The following is a 15,478-nucleotide window of genomic DNA, read 5'->3' as shown; positions in this document are numbered from 1 at the left end:
ACATGCTATGGTTTTGATACTAAGTATAGATAGAAGCCATATGCCAATGTCATTGGATTGGTAGAATTTATGCACCCTAGAACATTCAACTAAATTATGAAGATATTTAACAATATTATGGACAATGACACATATACTATAATACAAATATTGCATTGATTTATTTGCGTTGTAATTGGTAGCTTTTGGCTGCCTATATTTACAGTACATCAATTATAAGATTTTTTGTGAACAATCCAAACCATATAAACAAATGAAAATGTCTTGCAACAACCTACGAATCTAAGTTTGGCACAATAATGTACTTCAAACTGAAAATATTATAACTGTATGATTCTTACTCATACATAATTTCAGATAATATGATTCACCATTTCCCATTATACCTGAAATGTAAGACTAGCAACATAAGAGTGTATTAGAATACAAGTACTACATCCGTTAACGAGGCTATTTTTTTTTCTAAAAATCAAAGTACGTAAAGTTTTACCAAATTTTTAGAAAAATATTAGTATGTACAATCAAAAATCAACACTGTTAGATACATCATGAAATGTATTTTCATATGATATCTATATAATATTGTGGTTCTTGGTAGTTTTTTCTGAAAAAATAGGCCAAACATTACTTAACTTGATTCTTTTTCTAATACTAGTTAAAATGCCCGTGCGTTGCCACGGGTGACAGGGTACTCAAGTCTTTAATACTACTTCGCCAAACCACTTTGCTCATACCGCATAAATGTCTTTCATATATATATATATATGATGTGCAAAAGCTCTTGTTATGTTGTTGGGACGCTTCACCTTAGTCATCAAGACAACTCCATGTGATTGTCTCCACAATTATCTCGACGTGTTTACTAAAAACATCTAAAATGCCTTCACATCTTTGTGTTGCTATAATACTAAAATACTACAAATAAGTACAAATATGCAATCAAAATGACATTAAACTTCACTAACACAACCCAAATTGTTAGTTTTGCGACCTTTACGGTTGACTTTGTCTACAACAACTATTCCCTTGATAGTAGTGCCATTGTTGATCCATGATCAATTCCAAACGCCTGGTGGGATAATATGTTTCACTTTGAACTCGTAGAAGAACAATATGTTTCCTTCACCATACTAATACTATGCAAGACCCCGGTAATGGTACATGCATTTTCCAAGAAATATCTAACATTCACCAAAGTTATTTAACATTCACCAAAGTTAAAGGGGCATTGAAACAAGCATACTAATAATAGTCTTCAGAAAATGAGCATGGTTAAATAATACACTTATTACCGTGTGCATCAAATAGAAATTATAAGAATAAAACTATTTCTAGTGACAAAATGCAAAAATAACCAAAGCAAGGCCGACTAAGATAGAATAATAACTTTATAAGCTATAAACTGAAATCATCGTCCACATATAACGAATGCAAGAAATTATAAATGATAAGATGATGTGACAGAGCAAAATCCAACAGAAGAATCCTTGTCTTCTACTTTTCTAAATGCTTCCTGTGATACATTGCATGAAATGAATAGGAAGATAGTGAAAACGTATATATCATGAAAATGATCTCTACCCAGTGTAATATTTAGCATTACAGTGACCGAACCCTTAAACACTTCAAATCGGCCAGCTACAAAAGCGCACCTATTTCTAACCAGGACCCATCTCTCTCATATGATAATTTATCACATCTTGCATTGCCACCTAAAAGCATGTAAATGACCCCAAAGTTAAAATAACCGTGTTCAGAAGAAAATAATGTATTTTCACTCCATCAAAAAGGAAACCATTTTTATTTTTATGATTTAAGTACACGCTAAATAATCCACAAGGAACATACACGAATGCCTGTAGAAATTGAGTAGGTAAATAATCAACCATCATTGCAGTGTTACTGTTCAAGCATAAAAGTTAACACTTTCTTAAACTAAACTTATCATATATAAAAAAAATTATATGATTTAATAAGGTGTATAAGAGCGGCATAACCTGCAGAAGGAAATACTATATTGGCATTTGCCACACCCATAGGGAATATTTTTGCAAAGCTTGCTTATCATGTCATGAGTTTAGTGTAGATAACATGGACTTCAACATGCAAGAATATGAACACAAACCTGAGCCCAATCTTGGCAAGTTCGACAAAATCACGGATGCACACTTGTTTCTCAGTGCCTCACTTATTATGCAAAGCCACCAAGATCCATTCATCCATTGAGCCCTTCATATGGAACCTCTAAGATTTTTGTCTAACAAAATAAATAGTCAAAATGGTATTCCAGAACAACTGATCTTCTCTCGTATGTATTTCCATCTGAGAACTGTAGAAACTTGGCATGTGCCTCCACATTTGGTTTTTCTTTCCATGCGCAGGTCGATGGTGTCCATGTTGACTTTTTTTAACACCTAAATCCATCAAATATGGTTTTCTTACAGTTCTACAAGGCAGCCTTAAAGATCAATCATTTAGAAAAAAGTACAACACTTGCTTTGTTACCCCTCCAACTCTGATGTGCTTTAAGGAGAAACAAATTTCTTATGCCGGTGATGCCGCTCTTATACACCTAATTAAATCAAAGTAGACTTCTGCACATGCATCACGTGATGGTTTATAAAGTTAAGTTGAGCATACATTTGTACACGTGAAGCGATTTGGTGAAATACAGTAGAAAATGTTGCAGAAGATTGCAATCATCTGATGAATGAATTTGAGGCATAATCTCCCTTATCTCAGCCTGGTCCATGGATCCTCCATTCATCCTTACAGCAACAGATTCAAATAATTCTTACCTACAAATTGGAAAATGCTGAATTTACTTAACTGAGATGTTTTAATTTGAGTATATCAAGTATATCATTAAAATTTAAGAGAAGCTGGTATAAACACGTTTTAACAAAATTCAAACCATCTAAGTTTAGCCAAACATCTCAACACCATTGATAACCCCTAACAACAGAGAGAAAGCAGAGTTCATGCTACAGTCTTTATGAATATACATGCTGACTACACGCTTCAGACAAAATTGTTACACTTATAACCACTTTTGTCGTGAAATGCTATGTGCGAGATTAGGGACATATTAACCAAAGCATAATCATGTAACTGTGTTCACATGCCAAACTTGCCCTACCCCAGGATTGCTTTGAGTAGAGAGGTTGTTTTTGGCATTTTCTATATGTAAAAGCTTGCGTTATAAAGTGAGAGCATGTGTCTAATCCCTTCCTAAGTTTCAATATATCTAGAGCTATGAAAGAGGATTATCCTGCCATTTTGATTTCCCTCATTCACGGAATGAGACTCCTCATATTCTCATTCATGTTCTTGAACTATGGATGATCTTTTCCAACTTCAAATGGAATGCATTGTTACCTCTATTTTTCCAACTCAGCATGTATTATTGCTCCCTCTTTCTGAAGCTCATCATGAAGCCGTTCTGCATGTACGGTGTAGTATTCAGTTTGGGCTTCACCACCTGGAAACTATTGCAATATCATTAAATCAGGAAAGAGAGCTACTACAGGGCAAAAACCGGTGAACAAGGCATCATCCCCGGATACCGTTCATGCCTTCCATATAACCTAGGAACCATAATGTTAACATTCACATTCAAAGCTCTTGGCAAAACATAATGCAATCACAGTATTTAAGTAGATCCATCTATTGTATTATAAGAATGTAAAATTCCAAATAATCAATTATTTAAAATGCAGTGGATAAAATATACCGAATTTAGAGTTACATGTTCATGCTTCTAGAGAGAATGAAGAGGGTAATGAGTTGGATCTAGAAAATGCGAGAAGCCTATAATGCATATGTAATGAGTCCATCAATCCATGAGATGTACATAGAAAGGTCAAACCATGGAATGAAGTACCATGAGAATATTACTGGTTTTCCAATGGACAGTGATTCCCCAGGCTAATGATGTTTAAATCACCAGTTTCAACTGAGGAATGAGCTGAGTAGGCTCTCTTATCTAAATCGCTTTTATTTTGGCTTCCACTACTATTAAGTATACCTGCTGAAATACTTTACTGTGAGCATGATAAGATATGTTAGCATGTTGGTGAGATATCAGTGTGACATTAGCAAACCTTCATTCTATATGTTGAAATATATATTTGTTGTGAAATGGCTTCCATACTGGAAGTGAGAACACATCAGATCTTTTTGAATAATATGAAATACTGTAGCATTAAGACTAACTATTGACTTATTTTAGGCCTTGTAATGGAATAAAACATGGGCCATCATCAGCCAAAGACGTGCAGAAAGCTTCATAATCGCGCATCTACAGATGAACCTATTTTGATAAGGCTTATCACAAACATATATTTAGAGACCTTGATTGAGATTTAACTCAATAAAATAGCTAAACCTTGACAGTATTCATTTCCGAAATATTAGAAAAGTAATCCAGCCAATAAGAATATGAAGTTGGAGTGAAACGCTCTTAACTTACCTTTGCTATGATTTCCGAAGATGCCAAATCAGTTTCCATCTGAATTGTTTAACCAAAACTGCTCTTCGGCTCTTTTCCTTCATCCACATCACCCTGCAATGAAATAGATCCCACGGTTAAGTTTAGATGTACCCAAAAAGTAGAATGCCACAGGAGTTAGTAATCAACAACCATGCTATAGCAACATAATGCGGCTAAAAACAGAGGAAATATACCATCAGTCCTATCCTCGATGGTAAGGCTTCTGACAGAGCACCACAAATTGTCAGTCTGTTCTTTGGCCATGGATCTGTACAAGTAATCATCTTAGTATCTCTCTCTATATGAGTCAAAGAAAAAGAAGATTAACACCTAGCATTGTAGCATGGTTTTATTTTCTGGGAAGCTCTTTTAACACGACGAGATATCTAATCCATACACATGTAACTTATGTATTTTTTTTCAAGAACAATCAGCTTCAACCATGGAAGAGGTTCATATGGGGTAGATTAAAACTACAAACACATGATGGTAAAGTCACCGTTACAAATTAGTAACACATCTGTTCTTAACCAAGGTGAAGAGTCATAGAAAAAATGCAGCATCCATGTACGGATCTATACCATGAAAAGTCTGAATATAACATATAGTCATTTTCCCCTTTAGGTAGAAATATAGTAATATAGCTAATACATAGATCAAGCCAACAAATGTAAATACAATTAGATTCCGCCAACAAATTGTAAGCTGACAACATTTGAATTCCAGATGTCTTCCCATTCAGTAGAATGTATACACTACACGCTTGTACCTGTGTAACTATTCACCATGGTCCATGGTTACGAGTAGCACAAGTCCTTGTTGTTTCAAAGCTCCCAGAACCAATCTGCTATTGCTCTTTCGACTATATCATATTTCCGGTTTACTTAGAAAATATTTCCCATAACAAACTAACACCAAAATCATTTTCCCATGGAACAAAGCAGCAGCAAGATGACAATTATAATTTATTATTTAGCAACACTTTAATTTTGCCAGACCATATCAGATAGAATAACAAAGTTTAGAAAGAGAAAATAATATTTGTTCCTAACCAGAGATATTAATTATCCTCAGCATAGGGGTTCGGATCCTCCTAGCAGAGACCAATCATTGCTCGAGCATAATGGTATTGGGGGATTGGGGTATAGTCGGCTGCAGCAGATAACACAGTTTGAGAACAAGCTGCCATAACGACACAACGAAAGAACAGTTTGCAAGGAGATGGGCCGCAGATTCAGGCATGATTCTACAGAGGGAACAAATTACAGTGAACTTTTTTTCCTAGACTCGAGAAAGGATGGCACTAAGAAGTGGTCAGTGCTATGAATTGACCATAAATAATTAAACCATGGTGTTTCAGCTACTGTAAATAATGGTTGTACATGTGCAAATACGCTTTCAGATAGATATGAGATTCCATATAAAATCCAACAAGAATAAAAATCTACATTCTTCTAGAACATAATAAAACTGAAATACTAATCTTACCATCCTAGTACTGCAAGTTGATACTAATTCAAGGAATGCACAATATGATAGATGACTAACCATTGCCTATTCATGATCAGCAAGTTTCAGTTGATTCAAAGTAAACCTAGTCACGATAATAAGAAGCAAGAGAATAAAGAAACATTAATGACCAAAGAAAATCTCCGGAAACAAAATGGAATCATCACAAGGGCAAAGGAGAGTGAAACCTAATGGGGGATCAGCTGAGCCACCGTGATCCATTTATCAATCTGTGCTACCTCTGAGTTTGGCTAAAACGACCTTGTCTAATTGAATAACATGAACTGAAACTACCTGATCTATTTTAGTCAATGGAGTACAACATGTCAATCGTCCCATATGGAGTAGTGAAAACAAGATGGCCATGGGGATTTGATACTGACTAACCGTGGAAGAGGAGAAGAGCCTTCTTCCAGGCCAAGGAGAAGCAGCTCAGAGCGCCAGCACGCACGGGTGCCGAACACGCCCAAGCTCCTTCATCAGCTGATAGCACCAGTGGAGCTCATCAACGGAGCGGATTGCGGTACATAGCAGCGGGCAGACTCGCGTGGCGGCGTCGAGTGCTGGTTTGTGGAGTCCGTTGGCGTGCAGGATCGAGGCGGCGGCGGCGGGGACACTCGCGCAAGGTCCGCGGCGCCGTGGAGACTCGCACGACGGCGAAAGGCAGGCTTGCGTGGCGGCCTCGCGTGCTGGCTCATGGCGGCGCCGGGGAGACTCACGCGACGGCGGCGGCGCCGGGAGACTCTCGCGACGTCGTGCGACGGGCAGGCTCGCGTAGCGGCCTCGCGTGCTGGCCACCGGCGTGCAGGATTGAGGTGGCTACGCCGGGAGACTCGCGCGACGGCGACGGGCAAGGTCATGCAGCGCGACGGCGACGGGCAAGATCGTGCAGCGCGACGGCGACGGGCAAGATCGTGCAGCGCGGCGGCTCGGGTCGTGGAGCAGGGGAGGAGGATGACGAGCTCAGGAGCGAGGGTTTCAGCCTTTCAGGTGCTGTGTTCACGTTCCATCAAGACGAGGTAGCTGGGCTTCGGCCCAGTTGAGCCCGTACGAAAAAGGAACGCTTGATGAAGCGTACGACGAAGATTTTGTCGGCAAGAACGACCAAACGTATCGTGGATGGGCAGAATAAGGAACCACTTTAGTATTTTTAAGTAGTAGAGAAAATATAGGCCTTATTCATTGGCACAGAGGGAATATAATATATATAGAAAAATGTGTATGTATTTGTAAATAAAACATTAAAGACCAAGATGAGTTATGACTAAGTAAAAAAGTTCAGCATAAATTAGTGAGTATTTGATTGTAACCTCAAATTAATTTGATTGTGACTACATAGTCAACTAAGAAAGAGAGGGCTTATGTGACGTGGTCCCTGCTCATGTGACTTGTTCCCTCTGCACGGAGCATAAAATTGATTTTAAACTTTTGTAATTTTGTAACTTTTATTGCACTTGAAATATATGTTACTTCGCACTGTAAATTTGTAAGCTAGTAGTGTATATTGTTTGTTACATGCAAATATTTTCTCAAAAAAATTGGACAGTTGTTTTTTTGGTTTTTTTTTCAAAAGTGGGGAGGGGTCCGATTCTGACCATGAGGTACCCGCAAACGGGTGTCCGATTATGTTTGTGAGGCACACAAAAACGGACTAAATCGACCTTGGGTGGCATTGGAGTTTCCCTTATAGCACTTAGCTGATAATATTGACCCTTACCTGCACCTTAACTAGGTCACATAACATAGGGGAATATTTGGAGTACATGGCTAATAATACAACTTATATATGAACTTATGTTATCCAAAGATACACAATCAAATGTATACCTAAAATCCATGCTTATGTGAACAAGGAGAAAATAGAGACATGGATTGATTATGGTTCCTAAAATTACGGGAGGGAGAAGATTTGCACCGACCTTAAATTTTCCCGTAAGGAAATTCCCATAACTCTATCATTAATGATAAATAAGATAACTTTGTGGTGAGAATGTGAGGATTTTTATGGGACTCTTTATCTCCAATGATCTCCACTTTCTTGTCATAATCTTGATGGATGTTGCATAGTTTATGTGATCGATCTCTAATACCATGTTTTTCACTCTCAGTTTGTAGTGTTGATATATAGCTTTTGGTATATCGTCTATAAAACCGGACAACTTAAAGTCATAATGAATAACCATTCCTATTTTGAGTGAACGTTTAATGTCATGGAATGATTTTAGATGATGAATTATTACAAAATCATCACATCACTTTATTCTTTCTCGTCCTCTGTGTTGTTGTTGGGATCCTACAAAATCTAAACTAACCTTTCATCTCTATTATTTCCACCTCAAAGAAAAAGTTTGTAATCATCATGTTAATTCACAATAAGGCATAGAGTAATTTGGAAAATATAACTTATAATAGGATACATGAAGAGTAAACAATTAGTCTAGCGCGCATCTTCTTTATGCTAATCTTCAACAATTCCCTCATTCTGCTCGAAATGGAGAGTGAGATCCCAACCTCTGCATTAGCTGATGCACACCCCCTTTTATTAAAAGGTCTATCATTCATCAATATTACAATTCATGTGTCACACAAAGTTGATACATGAATCAACCAACGAAAAATTAAAAGAATGTAGCAACTAAACATCTCATAGTCGATTAATATGCCGCAAGCCAACCCGACTACAGATATAACAAGCGGCCCACAGCAGACGGTGGCATTTAGAAGCCTTAAGTTGTAACTGATCCGGCAAGAAAAGGAACGACCATAGTTGCATCCAGTATGCCACTTCATGAATAACTTGCAAAAAGTTGAAATGTCTAATCTTGTTAAACACCATATTATTTATCTATATCCATATTGACCAACATAAGGCTTAAATCCCTATACAATTCTATCCTTAGATTGGTTGCAACTCCATTCAACCAATTCTCAAACATTTACGATATTATTTGTAGGAGGAAGATAATAAGTAATATGAATTATCTTCCATAAAAGGTGAGCGAAATGGCATGAAATAAACAAGTGTTTAGTGGCCTCCTGAGATCCACAAAAAACAATACTTGGTACACCCATCCCAATTTCCTTTTGCTAAGTTATCTTTGGTTACAACACTTTATGGTAAAAGCAACCACATGAAAACAATTATATTTAATAGGATTTCTAGCTTTCATAAGTACTTGCAAAAAAAGGCATATGAATGTTCATAACATCTACATACATGAATTTGACCGAGAATATTCCTGAGGTTGTTAACCTCCAAACAAATATGTCTGGTTCATCCGACAACCGTACCATCGTAAATCCCTGACATAAGTGTAACCAAGCAGTATAGTTTTCTTAAACAAATGTTTAGTGGTACTAAAGCTAACACATTCGCAACAGTAACATTCTTCCGTCGCACAATTTTATATCATGATGGTTATTTTTGTGCTTAAGATGTTTCCTCAACCATATCTCTTCGCAAAACCTAGTAGTGGAACCATTAGCAACTTTAAAATGGCCCCTACTAAAGAAATACTCCTTCACCCGCATAAGCCCCTTCCAAAATGGGGGAATTGGTGGGTTTCGATTGGACTTAAGATAATGTCTTATGTTTTAGATACTTGGTATGCACCAATTCTTGCCACACTCCCTCCTCAATAAGTAGTTTTTTAAGAGACATTTGCTCAATTAGTATTTATTTTTTAGTTTAAGCATCGCAATAACAATTGCATGTTCCATTTCGTTAATCTATATTTATGTTTGTTCTCATCGCTTTGCTAGAAAACGTGATCTGTAAAAATCTATTTGTTTCTTTACCCCCTTAGGTATCTCCGGGAAACCTTTTATGGCTACTGAGTTTTAAACACACCACGAAAGTCCACGAATCTATAAACATAATTATTGGTCAATTTTAACACACTAAAGAAGATGATCATCGTTCGAAAGAAATAAAGATAATGACCTCGCATTTGCGAAGGCCACCATGATACATCAATACTAACAACTACTTTATGTGTTCCATATTAAGTGCAAATGCTTTGGTGATATGTATCTAGAACATTTTATTATATACAGATTCAGTTATTTTAGAATAAAAAAGTTGCAACATATAATTTGGAAACGGAGGGAGTAATCGACAATGAACTCCTATCATAACTAGTAAGGAGTATAAGGTTACCGGGTCAAGTAACATTGTTGACAGAATTGATGCCCTAGCTTTCTACATCAAGCCAGGTACTGTAGTAGATTATTTTCGGATAAACAAACGAGGCGGAGATCTCAACTAGACAACTATCCCTATCTTGACAATGACGGGGCGGCCATGAGAAATCTGCGACACCCCCGCAGCCTTTGCTCAAAGACCGAAATAATGCAGAGTTAATCACTCGTTGCTTCGCGGAAGTACCAACCGTACCTATGTGTGCAGTACCGAACCTGTGGAGACCCTGAGATAGTTCCGCGTACGTGCATGCTAGAGAGCGATGTGCATGTCACTACAGGTAGTGTAATCATGGCGCGCTTGGTCAATTGGAATGGCTCCACGCGAGACGGCGTCTCGTTTAGATCTCCAGAGTAGTACGTAGTAGGCGGGCACCGTACCCATCAAACGACCTATAATTTTTCCTGATTATTTCATGGAACCTTTTTTTCCTTTTAAAACATGGCCAACGCTCAGCGTCGGTCGGTCGATTGGATGTCCCAAAATCGGTCGTTTTCGCGCCGTCCGATCGAGATCCGATGTCCAGAATTAGTTGAAATGTAGTTTTACATTTGCCCCCTCTACTTTATGGAAATCAACCCGCAGTCTAACTACCGCACTTTAAAACGACAGGGCGGGGCCTTGCTTTCTGGATATTCACAACACGTTGACACACAGGCCATACTCTTGATTTACCCCAAATGTGGAGAGTATTACAACAAAATTCTTCTCTCCGCATACAAAAAATATATAATATTACAACATAATTGACGTAATATTTTTTAAAAGTATTGTTACAAAAAGTTTAAAGAACAATATTTTACGGCAGATTTGGTTACAATAAAAATCATCTGTAAAGTTAACAAAAATCAGCAATATATTTACAAAATATACCATTACAACAAAAAATATCTGTACAACAAATCACTAATATATTTACAACAATAATTAACAACAAAACCAATAAAAAATTTGGGTGTTCACAAAAATACTCCAACACTAAAAAATTCACATGCCAAAAATATATTTACAACAAAGCATCAATATATTAACAATAAAACCAACAAAACAAATTGGTATTTACAACAATAGTTAGCAACAAATTTTACAAAAAAAACAATTCCAACACTAAAAAAATCCCATACGAAAAATTATATTTACAACAAATCATAGATATATTTACAATAATAGTTAACAACAAAAACAATATTTTTTTTGAGCGTTTACAATAATAGTCAGCAACAAATAAGGCTGGATTTGGGACAACGGCATGGTGATCTACATCGGCGCGCGAGCTCTTGGTTTCGGACTTCCGGCGTCGATGTGCATGCCAAACTAACTAGCGAAAAAAGAGGGAAGATAAGATGTGCTAGATGAGTTGGAGAAGAGCACGTGGGTGGGCCCCAGTGGTTTGCGGGAGGGTCGCGTGACGAAGACAACGACCGATATTTTGTTCTCCATCGGGCGACAGATTGGAAGCATTTTCCTTAAAACATAGTCAGGGCCCACGCATGAGTACTCAGCTAGCTGAAATTAAATTAGCGTTCGGTCAAGTTAAAAAATGATAGATTTGCATCGTGATTCACACAACATGTGAGTTGTAAGCGGAGGTGTGACTAAGATTTTCAAGTGGGGTTAGAACTTTTCAGTTGCAAGTTGAGTTATAACTGGTATTTTTCCGATTTCAAATGAGGCTGCGGCTGATATTTGTAAGGGTGTGACTACTTCTCAGTCGATTGGGAACTAACTTTGTTCTTAGTAAAATAACGTCATCGAAATTTAGTTAGAATCCATGTTGCAACTCACAATTAGCACGAAGCACGAAACAAATGTAATGGTTCACATGCATTTTTAATTGCAACCTCACTTCTAACTGAAGAATTTCAATAGCAAATCAACTTGCAACTGGAGAAAAAAATCTCGGTTGCAACCCAACTTACAACTCAAGTGCACAAATCACGATACTGATCTGATGAGATGTTAGACTTGACTGGGACTAAGTTAGTTCTGAGATAACTAGCAAAAATGTATCTTTAAATCCCAAGTAAGCTGTAAACAATAGACACATAATAGAGAAAAGATATTCACACAATAAAAAATATTGATACACACGGTAGTACAAAATTACGAAGATAAGATAACCTAGCTGAAAATGAACCTAATCTCAATCGATCTAAAATTAGCCCACATTCTACTGTTTTCGATCGAGTGACCTGAACGTCCAGGGCAGAGCGTGCAAAATTCTATGGCTAGGAAGTCCAAGAATAAAACTACAGAATTAACATGACCTACGTACGTACGTACGTCAGTCCATGCTTGGTCTGCAAGAATTAATCGCGAAGATACGCACGCAGAGAACGTGTCGCACTTGAACAAATCCTCCTCCTCGCTGCAAACCAACCCTGATTTACTCATACGTTACTAGCGGCCACACTTGACTTACTATTAAGGGCTCAAGATTATGTCGTCGGTTTCAGTACGAACTAATACTAAGTAATAACCCTGTCAAACGGACAAACAAAAAAAGTTGTGTGAATAGATTCCGATGCTGCCCTTTCATCTCTTAATCAGTCCAACTACAACAGTGCCGTCGATCAGCTAACTCACTAGTTAATCCGTCTCCTCACGCAAAACAAACGTCCACCCCTTATAATTACCCGTGTTATTGTCGTCTTCAATCCACGCACACGAAACTGACCTTGTCCAGGACCAGCCAGGTTGCTTCCTAGGCACGAGTCACCTATAAATCGACATGTCGCATGTAGCTGGGCATTCTTAAGTTCTTAACCATTTTCGCTTCTCCTTTACCGAGCTTTATCTCCCTAGGCAACCCTCGAGAGCCAGCAGCATGGAGCGGGAGGATTTGGGTGCATGGCTAGGCCTAGCAATAGGCGGCGGCGAGGGCGGCGGTGGCGATGTGAGCCATGGCCACGAGGACGAACGCCGGCCTGATCCGGTTCGATTTGACGCGCTGTTCTCCCTGTGTGGCAACCAAGAGCGCGATCCTGATGAACACGCGGCGAGAAAGACGGGAGGGAAAGGTGCAAGGAAGAGGGTCGGCGACGATGACGGCCGATCGTCGTCGAACAGCCCATGTTCGAGCGACGGCGCGAGGAGGAAGAAGCTCCGGCTCACCAAGGAGCAGTGCACCCTCCTCGAAGACAGCTTCCGTGCCCGCAACATACTTTCTCATGTACGCAATGTTGGGGTCTCTATATAACTCTGTTGTGCTATTATGCCTGCCTAGCTGCTGAAAGATGGTTTCTGACGTACCTCTGGCATGCAGGTCCAGAAGCAGGAGCTGGCACGGCAGCTGAATCTGAGCTCCAGACAGGTCGAAGTGTGGTTCCAAAATAGAAGAGCCAGGTATGGAAAATGTTGCACCATGGTACTACCCAACAGTTGATCCATCAGTAATTCAGTGTGCATGGTTTGACAGAAAGGCATACTCTGCTATGCTTAGTTTGTGAATTTTGTTCTGAAACTATTTGTGCATGCAAAACAGAACAAAGCTGAAGCAGACGGAGGTGGACTGCGAGTCTCTGAAGCGGTGGTGCGAGAGCCTGACGGACGAGAATCAGCGCCTGAAGCAGGAGCTTGTGGAACTGCAGCGGTCAGCTGCGATGTCGGCACGGGCAGCGGGCTCGCCACTCTTCGCCCAGCTTCCCAGGGCGGCGGCCATGGTGAACTTCTGCCCGTCCTGCGAGAAGGTGGACGTGAAGAATTAACGAAATTCGAGTGGGTATATATACTCGACTTGAGGTCTAGAGTGAGTTCGTGTAGACTAATCAAGTGTTTTGATAACTTCTAGCATTTGACGATCTTGAATATACGAGGATTGTATGGCGTTACATGCAACCTCTAGTTATATATTCAGTCACGCACATGATATTAGTTTATTTGTTTGTTCCGATGAAATAATTAACTGTTCGTTGATGGGAGGCAGAGCAAATGAAATTTTGTTAGCTTACTTTTCTGCTCCCTTCTGCTCTCTTTTTGTCCTTAAGGGGCGCTTTTGTATTTTGTATTTCCTGCTAAATTAAGCATAACATTATTCCCTGCAATATAGTACATGAAAGCTAGAAACCGATTGTGTGGTTTGTGTTGTTCAGCTAAAGCCTGGCTTATGGTGGGGCTAATTAGTTTACAAAAATGGCCAAACTTTAATCATAATGAAGTAACAACAAGAGATCGCGACAATTACATACTAAGATCACGAAACCAAAAGTTACAAATCAAGCCGCGGCCAGACAAGTCACCATCTTACACCGTTGTTGCTGTTGGTTCAATTCATCCCCAGCGGTCGATCTAGCACCTCGAGGCGCCAACTATTTGCAATTTATTTTCCTTAATGCTAGGTTTGTGTGTTGGTGGTGAAACCGTCTCGAAGGTGAGGCGGAGTTGCTAGGATAATAGTTTGAAGGTTATAATATTTTGATTAGATAATAAATGAGTTGGATTGTTTGCTAAAAATGGTTAAACAGTGATTCCAAATTAATGTTTTCAAATCATTTGTACGAAAAGTAGGATATCTTGTCATAAAAACAATGAGCATAGAAATAATTTAATAGATGATCATATCTTCCATCAAAGGCAAGGACAACTCTTTCTATTCTAAAACCCTCAGGAATGAACATACAAAAAATCAATACACCCATGAATATTAATGTAAAATATGCACACATCACTAAAGACATCCACCATGGAAAGAGAACTTGCGCATACATTAGATCGAGACACTGAAATAAGTATATTTATACACATTTTTATTTCAACATCAGATTATTTTGACAATAAAATCTTCGTTGTTGCATGCTCTTTGGATGATCATGCAACATCACCTAAGACTACCAATTTCTTAAGTTTTTGATATCACTACACTCAAAGAATTGCATTTGCTCAAGATACATGTGTGTTACAATTTATTTGTCCAAGATTTGTGATATTTCTAAACATGTCTTACTATAATAATTTTGAATTAATTTGAGACTCTATTTTTATATGATATATATGCAAATATTGATTCATCTTAGGATATATGTAAATTCTATATGCATTATACGAGAACGAAGATGGATTATATTGGTAGAAATTCACAAAAAGGTATACATAAGAAATATATTTCTTAATGTGAAGCATGAAGCCAGCTCATGGTCCTCTATTTATAGTTTTGAAGGTATACAATATATGTGACCTAGGACATGATGCCAGCCCTTATCCCAAATGTATACGGAAAGGATACACTCTTAAAATCATGTATCTATATGAAATGGCACATTCCTAATTTATTTGGTAAT

The 15,478-nt window shown here is 38.3% G+C and overlaps 1 protein-coding gene across 1 annotated transcript; it reads left to right on the top strand.

Annotated features, from left to right (window-relative positions):
- The first annotated feature begins 13,029 nt into the window (after positions 1–13,029).
- LOC124684248 (homeobox-leucine zipper protein HOX18-like) lies at positions 13,030–13,909 on the top strand. The gene is made up of 3 exons (XM_047218603.1): positions 13,030–13,374; positions 13,468–13,547; positions 13,687–13,909. Exons 1-3 carry the CDS (start codon positions 13,030–13,032, stop codon positions 13,907–13,909), a joined length of 648 nt encoding a protein of 215 aa, XP_047074559.1.
- Positions 13,910–15,478: the final 1,569 nt, after the last annotated feature.

Source organism: Lolium rigidum, chromosome 1 (assembly GCF_022539505.1).
Source record: "Lolium rigidum isolate FL_2022 chromosome 1, APGP_CSIRO_Lrig_0.1, whole genome shotgun sequence".
Taxonomy (NCBI): Eukaryota; Viridiplantae; Streptophyta; class Magnoliopsida; order Poales; family Poaceae; genus Lolium; species Lolium rigidum.
Note: the sequence above shows the minus strand (reverse complement) of the source record. Positions and strands in the feature narration are given on the sequence as shown.